Below are 24,018 nucleotides of genomic sequence, written 5' to 3'. Positions count from 1 at the left end.
AATTTGAACCCTAACATTTCATCCCTCAATTTCTCTTTCCAGCGAACGACCCTGGCTCCATCCTTCTGATCAAAGCTTCGCCTTTGCCAACTCATTATTTCCTCTCAACCAATTTTCATTTCCATTCACTTCCCCTCATATGGGTGTAGAGAGAGAAAGGTGAAAGAAGGTCTTTTTATTTTTATTTTTTAATTTTTTCTTATGTTAACATCCTACAAGGATGCCACGTATTTAATTTGAGCCCAGTTGGTAGTTAGAACCTTAAACCCTAATTTGTTCGGCTAGAATCTGGTATTTTTTTATTAAAAGGACTTAAATTGCCATTAAATTGAAACTTAAAGGATTAAAATTGCCAATCCAATACTTATCAAACTAATTTTACCATTCCTATACATACAAAACTAATTTTATAATTTTACCTATATAATAACTTAAGAACATATATAACTAAAAGATTTTAAGTGACAAAGAATAACAAAATTTTGAAATAATTAAAATCAGTTAATTTGAATTGTGGGTTATAGTGCCCATATTCAGTATTTTTCTTTTTCAATTTTCTCCCAAAATTTCATGCTATTATTTGAGTCATACCATGCTCACAATCTATTCAAAAGGTATTGAAGTAGATGGCAAAAATGTATTTTTCGTCTATAATTTCTGGTACTTTTCGTCCACTTTAATTTTAATTTTATAATTGAGAATATAATTTTTTTAAAAAAATCACATTTTTCTCGTACGGATACAAGCTTTAATAGCAAACGAATTATAATTTATTCGGAGTTCGGGAGGAAAAATATTTATAGACACTACAAAAAGTAAACTCTATATGCTAATAAATTACTACAACTTAAAAACCTCAACGAATCAATACTAACTACCATAGTCAACCAAAACAATGCGGCAACTTAAGTTTTGACTATATTTAATTAATTTCCATCATGATTTTACATATAGTCATAATAATTTGAAATAATTTCAGTTAAATCTAATAATTTGATCTTATTAATAGAAATAATGACTAACAACTATTGCACAAATATAATTAATTAGTATTAATTATGAATTTTTATTTTTAATTATAATAATTAATCATAACCAAAAGTTATATCTGGTTTGGTAAGATATTCACCAAAAACTTTGAAGCTGATCCATATGTTACAAGCAACTCAGAACACGAATTTACAATCCCGACCGCACCGACCTCCTTATTTCTTCTCTTAATTTTTCAACCAAACACTAGGGATGTTACTATCAGAAAATCGTAAATGCTTCTCTATGCACCAAGTTTTACACATCACAAGGATAAATGCGACTCACTCCCAACTGCAATATACGATTTATGAACTCACATATACGTACATATATATATATATATGCAAATATGATTATTCAAACTTCAAAAGTTGATATAAATATTTCTACAGTTTAAATGGTTAATTTCTCGGCGCTTTGTCTTTTAACATCTATTTCGGCTCTCCAGTGCCTGATCCTTTGAGCAGAAATAGAAGCCTGGATTAATAAAACCATACAATTATTAATTAATTATATAAAAAACACAGAAATATTTAAAATTAAAATGAAGGGTAGTAAATTACAGCTACCTCTTCTAAGATTTGGCATAATTTTAAATATTCCTTTATTGTTTGAAAAATAAAAATGCCCAAATCAAATGAAAAATAATTATGTAGTCCTACATGATGTGATAAAAATTACTATTTTACCATTGCTGATTTTTGTTTTTGTTTCTAAGACAATGAGAAAATGAGTAAAGTAAATAATTCATACAACATATTAATCTATAAAAATATATTTAAAAAATTTGTAAAACATGTATGTAGAATTATAATTCATAATCTAAAAAGAAATTTTGTTCAATTCACCACAAAAAATTAAATAAAAACCTAATTAACGGAATGAGTCATTGTTACGTTAGACGGATGTTAAAATCAAGGAGTATTTATAATTTTTCAAATAACAAAAAAGTTATTTATAATTATATCAAATCTCAAAAAAATTCATTGTAATTTACTCTAAAATAAAATAAAGAGCTTAGTGCTGCATAAATAATTAATACCTCTTTGTTCCAATTACTTTTGTAAACAATCCAAAAGATCATCAAAGTTTGTACTATCATTTCTTATACCATTCCATATCATATAGGAAAAATTTCAATTTTCGTTCTATAAGTTACCTTATTTGTGATTTTGGTCTCATTATTTTACGACTCAATAGATTTAGTCTCATAAGTAAAAAAAAGTTGCAATTTAGATCCCATTACCCATTTTCGTTAAATGGTGAGCGGAAAGAGCACGTGCATTGCTCCTTCTGTTAAAAAATTAACGAAAATGGGTAATGGGACCTAAATTACAATTTTTTTAGACTTATGGGACTAATCGTAAAATAATGGGACCAAAATTACAAATGGATAAGTTATGGGATGTAAATTGCAATTTTTCTATCATTTGTCATTTGTCATTTGCTTTCTCTTATCTTTTAAATGTTTCTTTCTTTTAATAATCAACAAATCAGATCGATATGAACAACTACTCTAATCAACATATAGAAACATAATGGAAGCTAACAAAATGAACTCATTGTTAGATAAACGTTAAAATCAAAAGTGTATTTATAATTTTTCAAACAATGAGAAGATATTTGTAAATAACAAATTTCAAGAGATCTGATTGTATTTTACCATTTTTATTTGGCTAAAACAACTAAAATCCTATTTAATTTAAAATAAGTAACTTTTTTGATACAGAAATATACACACAAAAATAATTATTTTGTTGAAACCAAAATTTTATTTAGAGAGAGAAGAATAGAGATGGAGAAAGTATTTTGGTATGAATTAGACAGACTTGTACATTAATTGAAAATGATCCAACTTTTGAAAATATTAATAAATCCTATTATTTGAAAGCAGTAAAGAGGACAAGAGCTACAATTAACATGTGAAATTAGGTCAGTTGGACATGAGCCATGTAAACATTTTTTGTACAAGGTTACAACCCCATTTGCCATTTCTCATTCGCCATTTGTAGAAAAAATTGCAATTTACATCCCATGATTTATGCATTTATAATTTTGGTCCCATTATCTTACAACTCAGCAGATTTAGTCCTATAAGTCCAAAAAAAAATTATAATTTATATCCCATTACCCATTTTCGTTAAATTGTTAATAGAAGAACGTGCAATGCACAATTTTGGTCCCATTATGTTACGACTCAGCAGATTTAGCCTCACAAGTCAGAAAAAGTTGCAATTTACGTCCCATTATCTATTTTCGTTAAATTGTTAACGGAATGAGCATTCCACGTGCTTCTTCCATTAACAATTTAATGAAAATGGGTAATGGAATGTAAATTGCACTTTTTGTTGGAATTATAGGACTAAATCTATTTAATCGTAAAATAATGGGACCAAAATCGAAAAACGAATAAGTTATCGAATGCAAATTGCAATTTTCTCGAAAAATTATACCAAATTAAAAAAAATTCATTATAATTTACCCTAAAATAAAATAAAGAGCTTAGTGCTGAATAAACTAATACCTCTTTGTTCCAATCAGTTCTGTAAACAATCCAAAAGAGTATCAAAGTTTGTACTATTGTTCCTGATACCATTCCGTACCATATACCCTGAAAATTTAATTATTAGCCGTCAATATACACACATGTTTTAATAAAAATGGAGTATATATAATTTCGACATATATTGAAGTATGATTAATTCAAATTTATTTTAAATATAATCTATATGTGTGAACTTACTCTAACACCCATGTCGAGTTTGTACCCCAGCATTAGACCCAAAGGAACACCAAATACGTAGTAGCATACGATGTTCACATACGCAATCAAAGATTGCCATCCAGCCCCAATAGCCACTCCTGCATCCAGCCACAAATATTTAGTGTGCATCTCATGACTTTATAAATACTTTAAAATTTATAATAAAATAGCATGTTAGGGTTTTATTTTATTTTTATTATTTATAAAATTGCAGCAATTTGTTTTCTGTTTAGCCATATTGATAAATAAAATTATGATTATAATTTTATGTCATTAAAATATGATTTTTTTTTGTCATAATTAAGTATTACGATTAAAAGTAAAAAATTATGGGGAATACTAATTGACAATGATTGTGCAACGGCTATTAGTCGTTATTTCTGCAAATAAAATCAGGGTTAGTTTGACGTTTTTAAAATTTATGGCAAATGGTTTGACCGTAGCTAAAATTATAGCAAATGTTGATAACTACCTCAGAATTTAAGTTTTTGCATTGATTTTGTTTGATCGTGGTAGAAAGTGTTGATTTATTATAATTTTAAGACGTGGTCATTTATAATGTAGAGAAATTTTTGGTAGTATGTAGATAAATTACCTGATAAAGCAGGTTGAATGCTGTTGACGAGAATGCAAAATGCAAGCAATGGTGAGAGATCGTAGACAACTTGTTTGACTGCTGAACTTTCAGTAAAGAGAGAAGGGTATTGTCCCTGGAAGATGAGAATAAGGATAGAAAAAAAGAGGCCAATCAAGAAGGCTGATATCACCATCACCACCACAGAGAATTTTGCTGTTCTTGGATGACCTGCTCCCAGTTCATTTGATACTCTTACACTGCATAATAATTTTTTTCGAAAAGAAAAGAAAGGAAAAATGAGAAATTAATTTATACTGTCACGTGATTGTTTTACTTTAATTATCTTGTGTTTAATTGTATTTTATAATTATATCATTCCGCATTTTAATTTTCAAAGTTGGTCAGAAAGTAACATCATAATTCTGGCCCACTTTAAAAATTTATGTTATTTTAAAATTGCGAAATTAAAAATATGGGAAAGGACCATTTACAATGTTAACTGTCAAAATTATACGACTAGAAATATAATTAAGACATTGATTAAACTTAATTAATTTTAATTTGAATAAGAACTTTAATTTCCGGTATATGAATGGTTGCGGAAATAATTACCTTATTGCTGCGTTGAATCCGATGGCTATCATATTTGTCCACCCCATTATGTTTGTGCTGCAAAATTAAGTTAAACGAAATGATTTGATATATATTAGTTGTAAGGTTAGTAATCACTGTGAAACAGTAAATCTGTTTTTCATCACTGTAACGCACTGACAGAGACTTCGATGACACTAACGTTATTCCCAGTAAAAAAACAAGAAAGAAGGTTAGTATGTGCTTAGCGTTATTGTGGTCGTCCACATCAAACCAGCCTTTGTTCGCCACTCCCACATCACTCTACAAGCTTCCAGATTAGTTGACCTCAAACTCTAACTTAAATTGGGTTTAGTCATATTTTAAAAGGTTTAACGCAATTTTTTTGTATTTGATATTGCAAATGAGTAAATTATTTTTTTATAAAAAATAAATAATAATTTATTTTACAGTATAAATTAGAAAGAAGTAATTTATCCTCTAGACTTAAAAAAATATAGGAGGTAAATTGTAGCATTTTAAAAAATATAGGGAAATAAATTGCTAATTTTTTTCATAAAGGGATAATTTGCTCATTTGCTATATTATAGAGGGGTTGCTTGCATTTTTTCCGTAATTATATTACATGTATAACACATTTATCATGTAATTAATGTGTAATTCAAAAAAAATGATCAACCACATAATAAATATAAGGATAATTACATTTAACTCCTGATCTATAGTTTATTTATACAAATTATTCCTGTCTTTTGCATATTTATAGAAATTACCTCTAACAACCCAAAAAAAAATAATTTATGTAATAATATTAACGTTCTTGGAGGTGTATGTGTTATTTTTAAAAAGTAAAAATGATTTGTGTAAATGATGTTGAGGTTACTAATGGTTGTATGTATAAATTTTCAAATTAATGGAAAAGATAGTTTGAGTAAATAAATCATATATTAATGAATGTTAATGTATATATCACACTAAGATTTTCATCCTAAATTTTAGTAAAAAAAATCTTCATAATTTCAAAATTTTCTTGAAAGAATATTCTTGTTTTAATTAGCTAGTAACCAAATCTCATAATCTCAAACCCTAGTTTTTCTTGGGCACAAGAAAATCTACCCTTTTAAAAATATAATATAAAATAAAATGTTATTATTTTTAAATTCTCTAACCTAAAAATCTGTACCTGCTAAAAAAGAGTGCTATTGTTGGATGTTTCTAGACAAAGGGACACTCCACCAGAAAACGGAACATTCTAGGACAATATATTGGGGTCTGGACAGGATTAGATTATTTTTATGTATGTGGCGGATACAATCTCCTTTGTCAAATCATGACAGTATCATGGGTGGTAATAATTACCAATATTTGAGGTTAGGATTAATTAGCAAAGAAAAACAAATAAATAATCTGAATAAGCATATGATACTTACCATACAGATAATGCAGCAACAGAAACTTCTGCGTCTTTCAAATATCCAGCGAAGAGAACCAGAGCCATAAAATACCAGGTTTCTAAGCTGTCGACATATGAAGTAAGAACCAAATTTCATTTATTACCAAAAGTACTTAATTTCGGAGAAGAAAAAAGAATTAGAAGATTTTCACAAATACATGCAACAATGGTGTATATTTCACCATATATATATAGGATGTTAAAAAAATGCTAAAAGATGAAATTTTTTTTCATTTACCAACGACTGCTTTCTATCCAATGATTATAATTCAAAATTTTTCCTACAATCATACCTTTTTTTACTTATATATATATATATTATTTTTTATCCCTTACAAGTATATAAATATTACTATAAAAATGATGGATAAGGGGTAATTAAAATTAAAATTTTTTATATTTTTTTTGTTGATATCAACATTTTTTGTCCACCTAATGGGAAGGGGTTAGTTGCAAATGGAGAATTTTTATTATCAAATTAGTAAAATCTTTTCATAAATTTTTTATTATATTTCTTTTACTCATTCATTATTTAACTTTGAATCCGTAAAATATAATAAAATTCAAACTATTTAATTGACTAAATTATATATTATTATAATTAAAAGATATTTTTTCCAATTAAGAAAATTTTAATTAAACTTACAAGTGCAAAATTGTTAGAAAAAATAAATTCTTTGAACTATATACATTTAATATAAGGACAATAAATTATAAGGGTTAAGTGTTATATTTGTTAGTTTGGGAGTAAATGTTACATTAAAAATAGTTCAGTAGGTCGAACAAAGTGTCTTTTATCCTAAAGATTATATATATAGAAAGATACATTTCTCCTAGTGCCATATATAATTTAAAAATATAATAAATAAATAAAATGTATACTAACATTTGGTACTTATTGACTAGTTAATTTTGAAATGATTAGTTCAAATTCCGGGCCCTAAAGCCCTTAAATAAAGCAGTAAGAGTTCAATTTTATTTTTTTAAAAAATAGAAATAAATGGAGCATTCTTGTACTAAAGTCTGAGGAAATTTGACTCAAACCATAAACTAATAACATCACTCACCACAGCATTACGGCCGATGCAACAGATAACCTAACAAAACCCCACAGATTCTGAAATGCCCGCAATGTGAACCCTGTCCAAGCTTTCCCGCATGTCCCGCTTAATATATAAATCAGCTGAGCCACCACTATGAACCACCATGAAGCGTCCAGCATCGCCGCCCCGCCCGCCATTCCCCACCCAAGTTTCAGCATCAGCAGCCAGCTGAACACTATATGTAACCCCAACGCCACCGCGGAGATCAAGGCCATGGCCATGATTTTGCTCTGCGCCTGCAAGAACTTGGCCGTCGGAAAATTCAGGGCGTAGGCGAATAGCTGAGGAATCATCCATAGGGCTAACTTTCCGGCGGCCCGCGATATGTTCTCTGTCTGCCCGATCAGTAGCAGGAACGGTAATGCGAAAATGTAGAGAAATGTTAGCAGACATGAGGTCCCGAGAAGGATAACCCATGATCTCTGCAAATAGACGCCCAGCATTTCTAGCTGACCGGCCCCGTAGGCCTGCCCGCACAACGTTTCCACCGCACTTCCCATTCCCAGCTGCTCGAGAATTACTCATCCAATTAAAAACCCGGATCCATTTTCAATTCCACCACGATATATACAAATAATTTCAAATAAAATTCTGAAAAAGTGAAGAACATTGCAATTTTGGTCGTGTAAACTTTTTTGTGCACTTGAAATTCATTTTAGCTATAATGGATAATAATTTTAAAAAAATGGCTTATAAAAAATATTTGTTGCTGAAAAATGGTAATTTAGCCTAAAGATGTCTCAAATTTGCAGCTTGTGACATTTTCCGATCAAATTTGTAATTTTGGCTACATGAAGTATCTTCAATGTGTCGTTTTTTAAAAATTATTGTGTTTCATTGTCAAAATAAATTGTAAGTGGATTAAAAGTGCTGCGGACACTTACAAGGCGAAAAATACAGTTTTCCTATCTTTACTCAAAATGGTAGAAAAATCAGGAAAAAGGAAAAATATAACACATGCAGGTGTATATGGAATCAATGTGAGCAACAATATTATCAAATATTTATGTAAATGGTTGTCTTACCAAGACGCCGAGGGACAAACCGGCGATGACAGAGTTCTCAATGGAGAAGGCGTCGAGCTGGAGGGTGCCGACATGGCCGGCGAAGGTTTGGGTAAAGGCGCCGAGTGAGTACTGACATATGTTGGTGAAAATGGCGGGGCCGGCTAGGTACCAGAGCTTTCTCGACTCCACCAAGAATTCGAAGAAAAACTGGCGGATTCCTGTGATGGGAGGGATGTCATCGCTGTCAATCACAAAGGATGCAGTAAAAGACCGGTTTCTGATAGAGTGCGTTTGCTGTTCCCCGTCTGTGTCCGAAAGGAAAGACGATGTGAAAGAACGGTTTTTCACGGAGTACACCTGTTCATCGTCTGAGTCCGAAAGTAGTGGCTTCTCCATAGTATTCTCCATTAATTCAGAGAGAGAGAGAGAGAGAGAGTATGAGAAAGAGAGAGAGAGAGAGATATTTTCGTTAGAATTGGGAAAGATGGATGGATTCTATGCAAGGAGTTGTAGCTGTATATATATAGTGGGAACGAAAATTCTGGGATGTGTGGATGATCACTTGAGTTGAGATTATGTAATGGGGGAACAGTGAAGTCGTGTAATTAAAGAATGGGACAGCATACGATGGAATTCTTGGGCAATGCTCCTAAATTATGGGGGTTGAAATCATGAATGGTAATATTTTGTCTACAGAGATGCTAATTTAAGACCTAATTTAATACCCCTGACTGTTAGTCAAAAAGGACTCAGACGCTTCCCGAACATACAAAGCTTGATCGATCGTTGATTTATACCCACCAAACACAACGACGGCTATATAAAGTGTTCTGACTGGTATGTGAAATCCTTGCATGTGTTCACATACTCTAACATCGAGAAAAATAATTATGTATTAAAGTTAAAAGTTGAAAATTGTGGCAGATATTGATTAATAATAGCCGTAAAATGTATATGAATTGTCATTTTTGCAAGTATTTTAAACTTTTAGATATAACTAAAGATAATGACAAATAATTTTGTTATTGGTAAAATCATGTCGAAAACTTTAATTTTCGCATAATTTTTTTTACCACCGTAGATAGTATTTATTTCACATAATTTGTAACTCGTAGTTACTAATAAGACAAAATTATTTTTAGTCATAAGATAGTGAGTTTAATACTTTTAGTTCTCTATTTTATGAAATTCTTAAAAATGGTTCTTAAGTTGAGAACACTCAATGTTTAGTCCCATAAATTTCATAGAGTATAGGAATAATTAACTATATTGAACTTTCTCAATTTCGAGACTATTTTTGAAAATTTAATAAAGTAGAGGGTTAAATGTGTTAATTTTTTTTAATTTTGAGATTATTTTAAAAATTTTATAAATAGAGAATCAAAAGTATTGAGCCTCTTGTCCTATAGGAGTAAAAGTGTAATTTCACTAATTTATTTTTAGAAAATAATATATTTATTAAACAAATTAATAAACATAAATATACATTTTGTCATATTCTTTTAAAGAAAACATATTCAGAAAAACTATTTGATTACTCATTTTTATCTAAAAGAATAAATAGTTAATAATTTAATTTTATTACCAAATTAGTAAAATCTTTTCATAACATTTTTTTCTTGTAGTAAAATGCGTTATGGGACCAAAAGTGTTACTTTGTAGAAGTTGCGGGATCAAAAGTGATAATCCCGTAATCAATAGGATCAAAAATGGAAATGCCTTAATTAAGTTACGGGATTAAAAGTTCCATTTCCGCTAATAGTGATGGATTAATCTAATTTATTAAGACACTGTTATACTTAAAATTAAATAAATAAATAAATCGATCAAAAGATGTGAATCCAGAATGTAAACGGCATACATTAAAGCAAAATGAGAAATATTCACACAAGCGACAGTGAAATAAGCATTGACTTCAATCAATCAGGACTCCACTTTTCCCAGAAATGTAAGTTGCAATCAAATTGCTTAGCAAAGTGGAGCAACATTCTTAATCAACTGTGTTATGTCTCATCTTAAATATATTGACGGCCATGAAATAGACAGCTTATAAGTTTTTGCTAAATGATTTAATTATATATAAGAACGTCCTATCGATATATATATATTTTTTTTGGATAAGTTTTTTATAATTGAATTTTTTATAAGTTAGTAGGCAATTCTTATGTTCGATCGGGTTACAATTTCAATTTGCGAGAAGTGATATAAGATCATTCGATCGTCCAGAAGAAGTGGGAACTGAATGCTGCGTAGAACAAAGTGCTCTGCAAGTGTGAGCTAGTTCTTGAACCTAAGAGGACAAGTTCTATATATGCAAGAAGTACATCTTGAAGTCAAAACGAGTCGTACTCTAGAATTCTGATACTTGCCGAACTGATCATGGGTTATGTCATGTTACGACGAGAGCTGATACATGACTGATTTTAGTACACCGTTCTATAAATTAAGAATTTTTTGTGTGAATATTGTATAAATTTATCTATACTAATATAAAAAAAAAAAGTTCCTTCACACTCTAAAACGGCAATTAACGACACCATCACACCAGTTTTTTATGAAGTCAAAAATATCTTTCAACTGATTAGATAACTAACTTATTCAACTCTTCAAACTTTACATTAACTAATAAATTATTATTTTTTCTTTTCTTAATGTAATATATTGATTATCTATATTGTAAATAAAAATGGCCCAAACCATTGGCAAGGCTCTTGCACTAGATGGCTAAACTCACTAAAGCCCATCAGGTCACTTAACCCACTAACTCGGCCCACTAAAAGTTTGACCCGTCTGCTGCCTATTTTAACCTCCCTCACTCTCATTCTCTCAAACCCTAATCCTACCCCTTAATCCGTCGTCTGTCTTCTCTCTCCCTCATCCCAAACGGCCCTTTGGATCTCCCCCTTCTCCTCATATACCTCTGTAATTTCTCCTTCTCCAACAATGGCTATTATACGCTATTTAATGTCCAACCTCTTTATACGGCTGGTACGAAATGGTTCATGGTATCAGTTGATTTATGCCCTATCTTCTTCTTCCCTCTTCTCTGAGATTTTACCTAGTCCTTCATGCTCTAAAAGCTTGAAGTCACAAGATTAACTAATAGCCTTTGTGGCAAAACCTTGGTGGCTCTGAAGCCTTAGTGGCCGAAACTTGGTGGGTTCTGTAAATAGCCTAAGTGGTGTAGCCTTTGCGGCTCTGTGAGTTTAAGCAACCGTGTTTAAGGGTTGTGACCTTTGGCCTTCATGGATTAAGGATCTTGGCTATCTGAGCCTAAGATAGGGTTACTCTGTTATATTCTTTGTCTCTCTTATTCTACAATTTTTAGGGTTATTCTTTGTATTGATATTTCAGTTTACTAGATTCATTGTAATTTGTTATAGGGGTTTGTTTAACCCAAAAGGACCGATACACACCTTACATATATATTTTATCCTTACTTATAATATATTTAAAATATAAAAAATTAACTATTATATGCATGCAGAAACAACATGCTACCACGGGTAATTTATAATAATTCGTACCTATCTGTTGATGCAACTTGGTTAATGATGTCACAAAGCATCATAAAACATTTGATGTGTGCTACACTACTTCCTCTATTGATGGTTAATGTTTAGATATTATTGTATAATTATAGTATATGAATGGGGGAATTGCACTTTTGATTCCTACACTGTCTGTTCACTTTTGGTACCTCTTAAATCACATGTTACAATTTTTATTTTCCAACTAGCAATTTTTTTACGATTAACGATTTTGGTTATGTAACAGAAAAGCCTCACTGACAGGCTCGTAAAGTTGAAAGTAGGAAATGAACTTAGGCTCCATTTACTTTGATATATTAGTCTGTATAAAAAAATTAGTATTGATTAATATGATGTTTACTTTCTTATACGGGGCCATGTACGAATACAAAGCCCGGTATTATTTACTGTTTCATTTATATAAGTAATACCACCTAAAGAGGTGGTATTAATTTAGTACAAGGCTGGCCTTTTTTTTAATCTTCCAAAATAACCCTTTACTTTGTGTCAAAAAGTGTTTGCTGGTACATTTTGTTTCTTGCACACATTTTTGCACTCTTGGAAGTGGTCTTCCATTTTCTTCCTTCCTCAAGCATCTCCTACCATCTCTAAGTTTCACTTTCTTGCCTTTTCTTTTTGTGAAAAACTTGAACCGAAGCTGAAAAATATAAGACTGAAGTTTTGGTGACCTTTGGAGACCCATTTTTCCAGATTTTTGGGTTACCTCCATTTCATATTTAATTTATGTTTGTTTTTTTATTTTTTTGGGCAAATTATGGTGCCGAAAGTGAAATATGAGCTCATCGTCAAGGTAACTTATTGTTATTTTTTTATTATTTATTTTATATGAAATGGTACCTCTTTTTTATTTTTTTAAATTTTTTCTGAAACATTACTTGTTTGTTTCTGTGTTAAGTTTTTGTGTTAGATTTTTGCATAAATTTTAATTGTTCATATATGTCAGACTTCCATGTTCCTGTGCTGCGTTATATATCTTATTTTTATTAGGATTTTGTTGTTTGATTTTTGCATGGTATATAGTGTGTATTGGGTATTTATTTTGTCCTGGTTATTTATTTTAATGGGGTATTAATTTATATATAGTTTATTTGTGACAATTACATGATACACATTTTCTTCATATTATATAATATGTTCTTTTATTTTTTTTTTGTTGGGTATTTTAGGTTACACTTAAAATCGAAAATAAAATTAAATTATATTTCCCCCAAGTATTGATATGTTGTTTTTTAAAAATAAAATAATATGTAAATATGATTATAATTTTAATGTTAGGGTGCGGTATCAAGAGAAGTTAGGCTCTTTGAGTAGAAATGATTTGAAAGATTGTGCCTTATCTTGCAAAACCAAGACCGGTTAAAGGAAGCTAAATATGTTTCAATTAGTGAATAGGTGGCGATGTTCTTAAGTGTGTTAGCACATTATAAGAAAAACTGTACTGTTAAGTACGACTTCATTCGGTCTTCTCGAACAATAAGCAAACATTTTCATGTTGTACTAAATGCCGTTTTGGGACTCCACTCACTATTGCTTGCCAAACCTATCTCGATTTCAGCCGACAGCAATTGCCCCAGATGAAAATGATTTGAGGTTAGCAATTACATATGAATTTGTGTAACCATTTATATAAATGCTAGTTATTTGAATGCTTAGTAATCATAGTTATTCAAATTAATTTTAAAAGGATGTTTGGGTGTATTAGATGACACTTATATTGACGTAAGCGTTCCTGTGAAGATAGAGCTCGGTACCTAACCTATAAAGGCTCGATTGCAGTCAATTTACTTGGTGTGTGCAATAGGTACATGCATTTCATATGTCTTAGCCGGGTGGGAGGGTAGTGTGGCAGACAGTAAAGTGCTTCGACATACAATTAGTAGGCCGACATGTCTAAAAATATCAAGAGGTAAAAAAACAAAGGCTAATTCATTGTCTTCTCTTTATATCATTGTTAGCACCATTGAGTATCTTTTTAACGTGTCTAAAAATTATACTGATATTTTTGTAGGAACTTATTATTTGGTTGATAGCGGGTTCAATGGCGAGGAAGGCTTCTTATCACCATACCGGGGAGTGAGGCAGCACTTAAATTACAGGGAATTATGCAAATTAACTATTCTCCAATTAATATGAATGGTTGCATGTCAGCTTCATTTTTTTGGTGCCAACCATATTTCGGTTGGTTGATAATTTTGAATTTATGTTAAACCTTGGATTGCTTTAGGAATTCTTTTTAATTTTATAGAAGTACAAGTTAGGTTGCTATTAAGTAATAATCATTACATTAGCCTAGTTCGTTAATTTTATTTTGTGGTACAACTCTGAATTGCAGTAGGAGAAATATTGTATTTATTTTATACAAGTACAAGTTAGTTTTATGTTAAATAATGGTCATTAAATTGCCTAAGATGCATACCAAACTGTAGAATATTTATTTTATATAAGTAAATGTCAGTTTTGTATTTCTAAATAGCCGAAACATGATGATGCATACAAAACTGACGGGAGACGCACGAAACTTTAGAAAATTAAATTTCTAAGTAGCCCAAGAAAATGGCGGAATCTAGAGTTTACAAGTAGTAAGACTTTTCATTACATTCATCAAAATAAAAGCATAAATTACGGGCAACACAAAAAAGGATTTAACCCGTCCATACACAGAACAACAAATTGAATAACATAGAGATTGAATAACCCGTCCATACACAAAAAAGGATTTAACTAATTTTATTTATATATTAATTGAATAATCTAACATTTTAATTATTAAAATGTATAATTTTATATAGAGATTCAATAACAAAAAAGTTAATAAAATAATTTGAATTTATATTAAAAATAAATAATAAAAAAATATGTATAGGGTCATATTACTCATCTTCATTAATATTACTTTGCCACCCCTTCCACCTTTTGATAATTATAGACACGCCCTAAGGGCATTTCTATTGTTGAAAAATATTTTAAAGATTGACCTAGCCAATAGGGGCATTTTTGGATTTTAAAGACAGTTAGGGGTGGTTTCTGTAAATTTTCAAAAGATATGGGTGATCTGTATAAATAAACCATAAAGACAATAAGTGAGGGGTATAAATGTAACTGTCCCTTTTTTTTTTTGGGATAAATAACAACCACTTCTTATGATGTTTGTTACAATTATCAAAATTTCCTTATTATTTAAAAAATTATAAATACCTCATGATATTTGTTGAAATTATGTTATTTTTGAATAGAGATTTGAAATGATCTATTCTGTTGTATTTTTTCAAAAAAAAATCAGACGTGATGGATGACAAATTTTAAAAATTTCAAAATCATTATCCATTTAATCCATAAAAAATTCAGAAAACTTTAAAAAATAAATAAAATTATAATTTATAATCAATCCATAAGGCACTTTAATCAGTTCATCATAACAAATTGATCGAAACTTAACGAATACTAAAGATTGAACTAATAGTTAGATGGTTGCTAAAGACAGAGTCTATTGCTAATTTTTTAAATAATAAAAAATATTTATAATTATTTCAATTTTCAAGAAAATCCTTATTAATTGATTTTGTTCTCTTGAAGTGGTAAATGCTAAGCGTTACTTAACAACTTTATTTCCTGCACTCACATCATTGAGTGTGACGGATTCACTTTAATTTCTTGGGAGATGGTCAATTATTTCAAAATTCATTTCAGGTACGATGATGACTTGAGTTGAGTAAAATTAAATCTATGTTAGACATTTATAAATTTTTTTATAAATATTTATCATTTATATTATTATAATATTGAATAATAATAAAAAAATAAATATTCAATTTAATAATATTTCCAGTAAGTAATATAATTGTTCATTAATTCATGCAAAATAAAAATAGTTTTTAGTAATTAATTATAGAAATATAATTATATTTTTCTATGATAAAAAAATAATATTAGATACTATAGCTAAACACATATAAAATTCTAAAACATTAAATACGTGAAAGTATAAGCTTATTAGTTTAAACAATTTAAATTATTTAAAAATTTTGATATCAACTTTTGATGTATAGTTCTGAAAATAAATTAAAAATAGTACATTTGAGTTAAAATTATTTTTATAAAAATAAAAATAATCAAGAGCCATCTTGATTATGAAAAAACATGCTTTCATTAATTTTTCTTTTCTACACGGCGCTGCAAAAATCTACTATTAATGACAAAATGTTAAATCATGATTTTAAACTTATCATTAAATATAAATATTACATCTAATTAGTTTTGATTTTTTCACTATATTATTATTGCATAAAGCTGTTACTTTATATAATTAATGATCCATTTATAATGGTATACGATATAATGATAATAATTATTTTTTGTTACTATATATATGCCACTAATTGTTTTTAGTGATAATTTTATGTCATTAATCCTTACTAATAATAATTTGTATAAAATAAATTGTTACTAATATTTTGACATCGCCTACAAAGATAATAGTTAATTATTGTTGTACAATCGTGGTTAATTAGTATTCACCATAAATTTTATTTTTGGTTATGATAACACTAGAAAAAAAAATGACTATTGGCTACAATTTTAATAACTATGGACTAAAAATCATAGTAAATAATTTTTATTGACCATAGTTAAATAAAATTGATATAAAAACATGGATTTTCTACCAAAAAAAAGTTATTTGTCATGGTTTTTAGCCATGACAAATGTTTTAGTCACCCTCACAGATACTATGGCTAACAACTGTTGCATGATCGTGGTCTATGACTATTTGCTATGGCTATTTTGTCTTTAACTATTTAGCCATAATTAAATGTTTTGATTTTTTGTAGCGTAATTAACTATTACAAAAATTCATATGTTTTATAGTACTTGAAAATAAAGGTGAAGGGTTAAACTGATTTTAGACACAACAAAATTCAAGTACTATATATGACATTTACTCTCTTTCCTAAAAAAAAAATAAAATAAGTGCGTTTGAAAAAGTCACTAATTCTTTATTTTCTGAAAATTGACTTTTAAAAATATGACCTATTTTAAGGGTTTTTTTTTTAATTATAACAACCAAATAGTCAATATTTTTTCTATTAATGGAACTTTATATTTAAAAACTTAATTAAAAAGTCTTTTCAGAAAGCTGTTTCTTGTCATTGTTTACACAATATTGGAAGTGGGACCTTTTTGGGTGGAAAGAAAAAAAAGAGAAATGTGATCAAATGAGGAAATAATTAATTTGATTTGAGTTGGGATGGTTGGAATAGAACTTAATTTGTCTATTACAATTAAATGCATGTCTTTGTTTTTCTGTATCATTCCATCACATATAAGCTGTCGCAATTCTAACATAAAAACCATTAATATATATTGCATCATATATAGTAGCAAAAATATGTCCGTTACAGAGCTTAGTATAATTATTTATTTTCTATTTTGTAAATAATTAAATATAAAATAAATAATTATAATATAATATATATTTTTAAAAAATTAATATTCGATACGGTACGGTATATCGGTCCCAAATTCAATACCGTACCAAAATTGCCAAAATTTATTACTAAATTTTCTGGTTCTATAGATACAATCCGTTTATCAAACTATGAACATCCTACTTGCGACAATCAACAGTTAGATTCCTATGGACAGTGAAAATTGGTTTCTTAATATGTAATTATACATTCGCTTGTGATATAATGTATAATACAGACAACTTTGCAAAGAAATTCAGTACCAACGTAAAAACTTAATAGTTTAGCCAAAGTTATTTTAAATTTATAATGACTTTAGTTAAAATAGTTTTACCGATTGATTTCTAGATTTGATAAAAATAAGTTGTTATTATTTTAATTATAATTAATATTTTAATCTCAGTATTTTGATCTCGCATGCTGAAATAACGATAAGCATGCAGTTGTTGTACCAACTGTAAGGAGTGTTGAACACTTATTCAAAATCTCTGGATTAATGACATAACTATATGTATGCAGTTGTATGAAATGTCTATCAATTCATAACAAAATGTGTGCAGTTGTATGCATTAATATAATGAATGGCATCAAAGTATTGAGTCATGTGAACATTAATACAAGTGAAAGATATATCATAAATATCGACTAGTCGATAGGACAAAGTACCAAATAAAATTAAATGTACAGCTTAATTAAATAAATGTGTAGCTATCTAGAAATTTAATAAACTTGGTTATTACGCTTGAGGCCAATTGATATTAATGAAAGATTAAATGTATCTTTTATCCCGTGATACAAATTATTTGGGCTTTTTGTCTTTTTAACTTATTAGATTAGTATTTTAGTACTATAATCTTTTAATTTTCTCGATTGTAGTATTCTTGTTCATTGGAGTTTACTTTCACGGGTGAGAAGGGTGAACTTTGGCAAAAAAAAAGGATTAAAATTGCAAAAATTAAAAAGACGCAGGACTAAAACACAACTTTAAAAAGTTTAATGATAAAAAAATACTAACTAAAATTGACCAATAAGAATAAAAGCCCCCATTTTAAAGTATCACGTGAGAAAAAAAAAGTATTTTTTCGATGAGAAGGGTGAACTCCGAAGTATTAAAATCATGAAAATTTAAAAAATGCCCAACTTAATTCATAACCTAAAAAGTTAAAGACGAAACGCAAATAATCTAAGTTAAAGGACCAAAAAAATATTTAAGAATTAAGCTTATGGAATTGTGGTCATTAATACCCCAAACGTATCAATTATATTTTAGCCTATGGTTAAAACTAAGGTCCTATAAACAAATTGGTCGACCGAATGTATTGTGCAGTTTATTGAAATATTAATGTAATCTTTGCTAAAAAAAATTTAAAAATAACCCGAACTTCGACAATTTTATAGTTTAATCAAACTCTGCTATTTTTTTTTTCTTTCGAACTTAAGCTCGACCTCAAAATTTGTTTGTGCTAAATAAATTTTATGCCTACATTGAATGCTAAAATACTATTTGATTCTTTTCTCTAAATTATGAGTGCAATATTCAGTTAATTTTTATTTAGGTATGTATGCATGGGCTAGTCAGAATGGAGAAAAATGACAATTATTCACAAGCAAATTCTGCTAAATGTATTTGTTTAGTCCATAATTATATACTACAACGTAGTGTTTTCCTTTTTGTAAATTATTTATCCCTTACAAAGTACGCATCTAATTTCTTCTTCCTTTAATACTTTAATATTTGATTAGGAACAACAAGCAAATATCATTTAAATACTTGTCGTACTCAAATATTGTTCGATCATTATTCTTTCATGAACAAAAATCTCCAAAAAATTATACAAATAAATAAATATTGACCACTTTCTTTTTAGTTAGCATAATAGCTGCATTTATTATTATGATTAGTAGTTTTTTTTTTTTTTACCAGGATTATGACTAGTTAGTGATATATGTATAATATAGTAGTCTGGTAGATAATATATGAAAGCTATCATTAATGATATGTATTTAAATAAAAATAATTATCAATTTCATCATAATTATATCAAATTTTAAGATAGCTCAACGTGATTTATCTTTTCTAATATGAAATACTTTTCACACGTGATTGTGTTATATATATATATATATATAATATACATAATTTTTGTTGAAAAAATTTATGGCCCAAGATAATTTGGTAGGTCCAGCCCACAAATGTCTAAAGCCCACTCACCTGGAAGGCTTGGCCTATAGCCATACTCATTTCTCGGCCCACTCTGATCCGATCCAATTTCTCTTATATCTAGTAAAACCCTAATCCTATTCCATTTCCACCAACCCATTGTTTCTTCCACTGCGTATCTTTCCCTCTTCTTGTTTTTTCCTCTCCCTCGATTTTCTACCTCGGATCTCTTTTTGATTTCTTGTCCCACTGTCTCCCTCTCTCTCCCTCTTCAATATCTTACCCCTTATTTAAGCCGCCAGTTTTCTGGAGAAATATAATGGTAGAAAATAGTGGAATTTCTCTCTCTCTCTCTCTCTCTCTCTCTCTTTCCTCTGATAAAAGTGTTTTTCGTGAACAATCTCCTAAATGGAAATCTGAGTGGTTGATTTGGGTCTTTGTGACTAAGCCTTGATGGTTGTTTGAGTAATTGAGGTTTCGTGGCTGTTTTAGGTGTAAAGCAACTGGTGTAATGGTTGCCGGTCTTGGTGGATGTAGGCTACCCATGACCGGATCTGGCTCTCTGAGCCATTATCTCCTTGCTGTTCTTGTTCCTCATTTACTAATTAGATCTGTAAATAGTTGTATGTAATTATTGGTTTATAGTAAAAGGATATTTTCGTAACCCATAATTATCTGTAATAGTCTGATTAGGACTTGTGGGCTTTCCTTTTTTGGGTTCACTGCTGGTGGATATACCCAACAGTGGTATCAGAGCCTTTAAGTTCTATCTCTGATACCGATAAGATCGTCGTCATGTATTTTTTATTTCTCTGTGAAATAACCTCTTGATCTTTTGACTTTATGCATTTTTTGTAATTTATTTGCTTAGTGCGCTCTATGTTATGCTTAGTGGTTATTTTATGAAAGTCTACGATATTTATTGAAATTATTATGAATATATGGACAATTGTATGAAGTGATAAACACTTATTCAAGACGTCAGCATTGACGCCACCATACCAAAATGTCTGCAGGTGTATGAAATGTCTACATTGATGCTATAACAAAATTATGCTATTACAAATCTCTACATTGATCCCATAACAAAATGTGTGCAGTTGTATGAGCCCAATCGATATACATTGATGAAATCGTAGTCTTTAATACCCCAAACTTCGATAATTTATGGTTTAATTAACTCACTATATTCTTTTTGTTTTTGGCTATCGGGCTGAAACTCATGCTCAAAATTATTTGTGCTAAATATTTTTTCATGCCTAATTCGAACGCTAGAATATATATTACTCGCCCCCTTTTTTTTAAATAAAATATGACTGTAATTTTCAATTTTTTAATTGGATACGTATTTACTGGCGTAGTTGGAATGGAGAAAAACGATAGTTATTCATAATCAAATTTTGCTAATGTATATACTATATATAATGTATTTATTTCCTTATTTGCAAATTTATCCCTTAGGATGTAGGTGTCTCGTTTCGTCTGTCATTTGTTATATATTTGATTAACTGAAGGTAGCTAGCAAATGTCACCTTTCATATACTTACTAATTAATCATTTAAAAACTTGTCCAACTCTATTAATGTCTAATCATTATTCTTCGGGGCACAAAACTCTCCAAAAAGTCATAAAATTAAATAAATATTGATTAATTTTTTAATTTTCAAAGAGTTGCAATGATTTAGGATCATGATTGACATTAGTAACATATGTACTATACTATACAATGACAAAACAGTAGATAATAATACGACAATAATTATCTCTAATATTGATCATATGTATTAATCGATTAAAATACCCCAAAAACTCTCTGTTTGAACCATTGGTAGGGAGGTAATTTGTGACATTTCTCAAAACACATGGATAAATTGTTATATTTTTTTCCAAGAATTTTTTTTGTACTTATTTTTTATATTATAGGAAGATAAATTGCATTTAATCATAATAATATATGGTCATATTAATGTAATATCTTTGTTTACTTATATAATTATTTATTAGTTTACAACCAACTTAAAATTAATTCTCGAGAGTGTGTGGAATAAGTTATTGAAATGGTTGATGTTGAATCGTCAGTGGGACATTTATTAATTTGGCTTGTTCCATCTTATTGAGAGATCGTGACCCTTTTCCATTAATTAAAGTTTGGAATTGATGCATGGGATCTGGATTAGTGGTCCAAGGGGTACGGTTCATCCACTTGGTTTAGTGGAGTGTATAATTGCATGGGGTCATGCATTCTCACGCACGTGTCTATTAAGTTAGTTACCGACCATTTAATGATGATATTAATTGGTGCATATTGGAATTTACCGACCACAATGTAATGTCGAATGGTCGATTGAGAATTTTAAATTTTTTGGAAAATTAATATGCAAAATAGGGGTTAGAATTGTTACACTTAAATAGTAACTATCGTAGTGAAAATTAAAATAAGAATACTTATTTGTGTGAGTCCGTAGGTTTAATGATGATTCGTGTGAAGAATGTGTGGAATGCTAAGAAAATTAAATGTTTTGTAGAAAAAGGAGCTTAAGTGAGCTGAAGATAAGTGTAAAGTTAGTGTAGAGTTACTTCCTTAACTTATCTAAATTCCTATTTATAGGAATTGGATGAGAAGAATAGGGAGGTGGTTGAGCACGATCTGAATATCCCTGGATTGATTGTGAAGTCTTGTTTTATGAAATATCTCGGTCAATTGCATGCCACGTCATTTATGCTTCATGTGCGTAAGAACGTAACTTGCCACTCAGCAAGAAAGTGGCCTAGTTAGGGTTTTAGTTACCTGTTGATCTTATCACAAAAATTTTGACTGGTAGGCTTATCGCTTGCTAACATGTAATTTATCACCCAATGTGAAAAGTGTTGTTTGACGTGTCAGATGGGCTGGTTGGACCATTATTGGGCTAGCTTGAATTTTGGACTTGGACTAACCCAATCTCCATCTTTAGTGTACGGACAGTTTGAAAAATTGCTCGATGCAGTGTTGGACACTGACACTCTTCGGACACATGTTGGACATGTGAGAAAATTAAAAAAAAAAAAAAGACACATCGTCGGACACGTTTTAAACACATTTTGAATTTTTTTTTATAATTTCAAAAAGTTGTGGACTATTTTTTTTAAGGGAAAAAAAGAATTTTGACTAGTAAAAAATAAAAAGAATTAACTCATTAATCTCAACTAAAATGTTTTGAAAAGAAATTACCAAAAACTTTTAGAGATGGTCATGATGATTTAATTAATTTCAATATTAAATATTTTTCGTTGTGTACTTTTTAAAATAAATTGATTATGTATATCTTTGAAGCCACATTTTGTTAAACATATAGATGTAGGACATGCCTATTTTATATTTTATCTTGATATCGTTCATATTGCATATTTTAATTTTATGAGAAATTAAGAATATATATAATAAAAATATATATTATATAGTCGTGTTAGTGCTGTGTTGTGTTTTAATTTTTTTATATTTTTTGTATCGCCTTGTCCATATCCATGCACTGCAGATCTTCATAGAGGGTTTTAGTTGGACTAGAGGTAATCCTTTGCCTTTAGGACCTGGCGTACTTTAGTATGCTGATTTTACCTTAAACGAGCTTCCGCTCTTGGATCAATTAGGTTGGACAACACTTTGGGAATTTAAGAAAGCGGATATGCTAAGTATCACTAATATAATGACAACCATATTTGTTATCACTAAATCGTCACTGATCCGTCCAAGAAAATGAGTTCTAAGATTGTTGTATCGATCGTGGTCAAATTCCCGAACGGTCCCAAGATCCTGAGAAAGATAATCAAACTAGCAGGGCGTATCCCCAGCGAGGACACTCCGACGCTCAAGTCAGAATTGCGATATCAAAGGATTAATAGAGAATAATAATTTTTACGTATGTGAACATTACCTCTTAATGAATATTTCTACTCATATTTATAATCCTTATCCAAATATATTAAGAAATAGCTGAAGAGTAGCAATTATGCTAACATCATGCTCCTGGATCATAGTTAAAATCCCTTAATAGCAGCCATAAATCAATCAGTAGAGTGCTTAATGGGATTCTTGCCATTTTTATTGATATACTATCCTTGCTAGCTTGAGGGGCAGATTGGTCTTTCTAAAAGTATCCTCATCAGAGGCATTTTCCGCATAATCTCCCATGTGAACGATGACATAGGCTACATTCAGTGCGTGGACCAAGTGTCTTCTGCCTGCATTGATGACAAGTAATCCCATTAACAGAATCGTACAAACGTTTGACACTTTGGTCATCAAACAAGGTCCACAGACTGTTGGAGTTACCCAACAGC

General features: G+C 29.7%; 1 protein-coding gene across 1 annotated transcript; it reads right to left on the bottom strand.

Moving 5' to 3' along the window:
* LOC105168295 (protein DETOXIFICATION 30) lies at positions 1,125-9,132 on the bottom strand. Its single transcript, XM_011088318.2, has 8 exons — positions 8,546-9,132; positions 7,485-8,026; positions 6,395-6,481; positions 4,986-5,042; positions 4,392-4,630; positions 3,776-3,894; positions 3,557-3,643; positions 1,125-1,509 (listed from the first exon to the last, which is right to left on the bottom strand). Exons 1-8 carry the CDS (start codon positions 8,933-8,935, stop codon positions 1,426-1,428), a joined length of 1,605 nt encoding a protein of 534 aa, XP_011086620.1. The 5' UTR covers positions 8,936-9,132; the 3' UTR covers positions 1,125-1,425.

Source organism: Sesamum indicum, linkage group LG8, assembly GCF_000512975.1.
Source record: "Sesamum indicum cultivar Zhongzhi No. 13 linkage group LG8, S_indicum_v1.0, whole genome shotgun sequence".
NCBI classification, from domain to species: domain Eukaryota; kingdom Viridiplantae; phylum Streptophyta; class Magnoliopsida; order Lamiales; family Pedaliaceae; genus Sesamum; species Sesamum indicum.
The sequence above is the reverse complement of the archived record's forward strand: the minus strand, read 5'-3'. Positions and strand labels throughout refer to the sequence as shown.

Bases quoted from the DNA above. Each gene is read 5' to 3' on its own strand.
- LOC105168295 (XM_011088318.2), bottom strand. From the start codon at position 8,935: ATGGAGAATACTATGGAGAAGCCACTACTTTCGGACTCAGACGATGAA. The intron at 6,482-7,484 runs GTGAGTGATGTT...ATATGTCGACAG, and splicing joins GCATCGGCCGTAATGCTGTG to CTTAGAAACCTGGTATTTTA. The intron at 1,510-3,556 runs GTATTAGTTTAT...TTATTAATCCAG, and splicing joins GAACTGATTGGAACAAAGAG to GCTTCTATTTCTGCTCAAAG.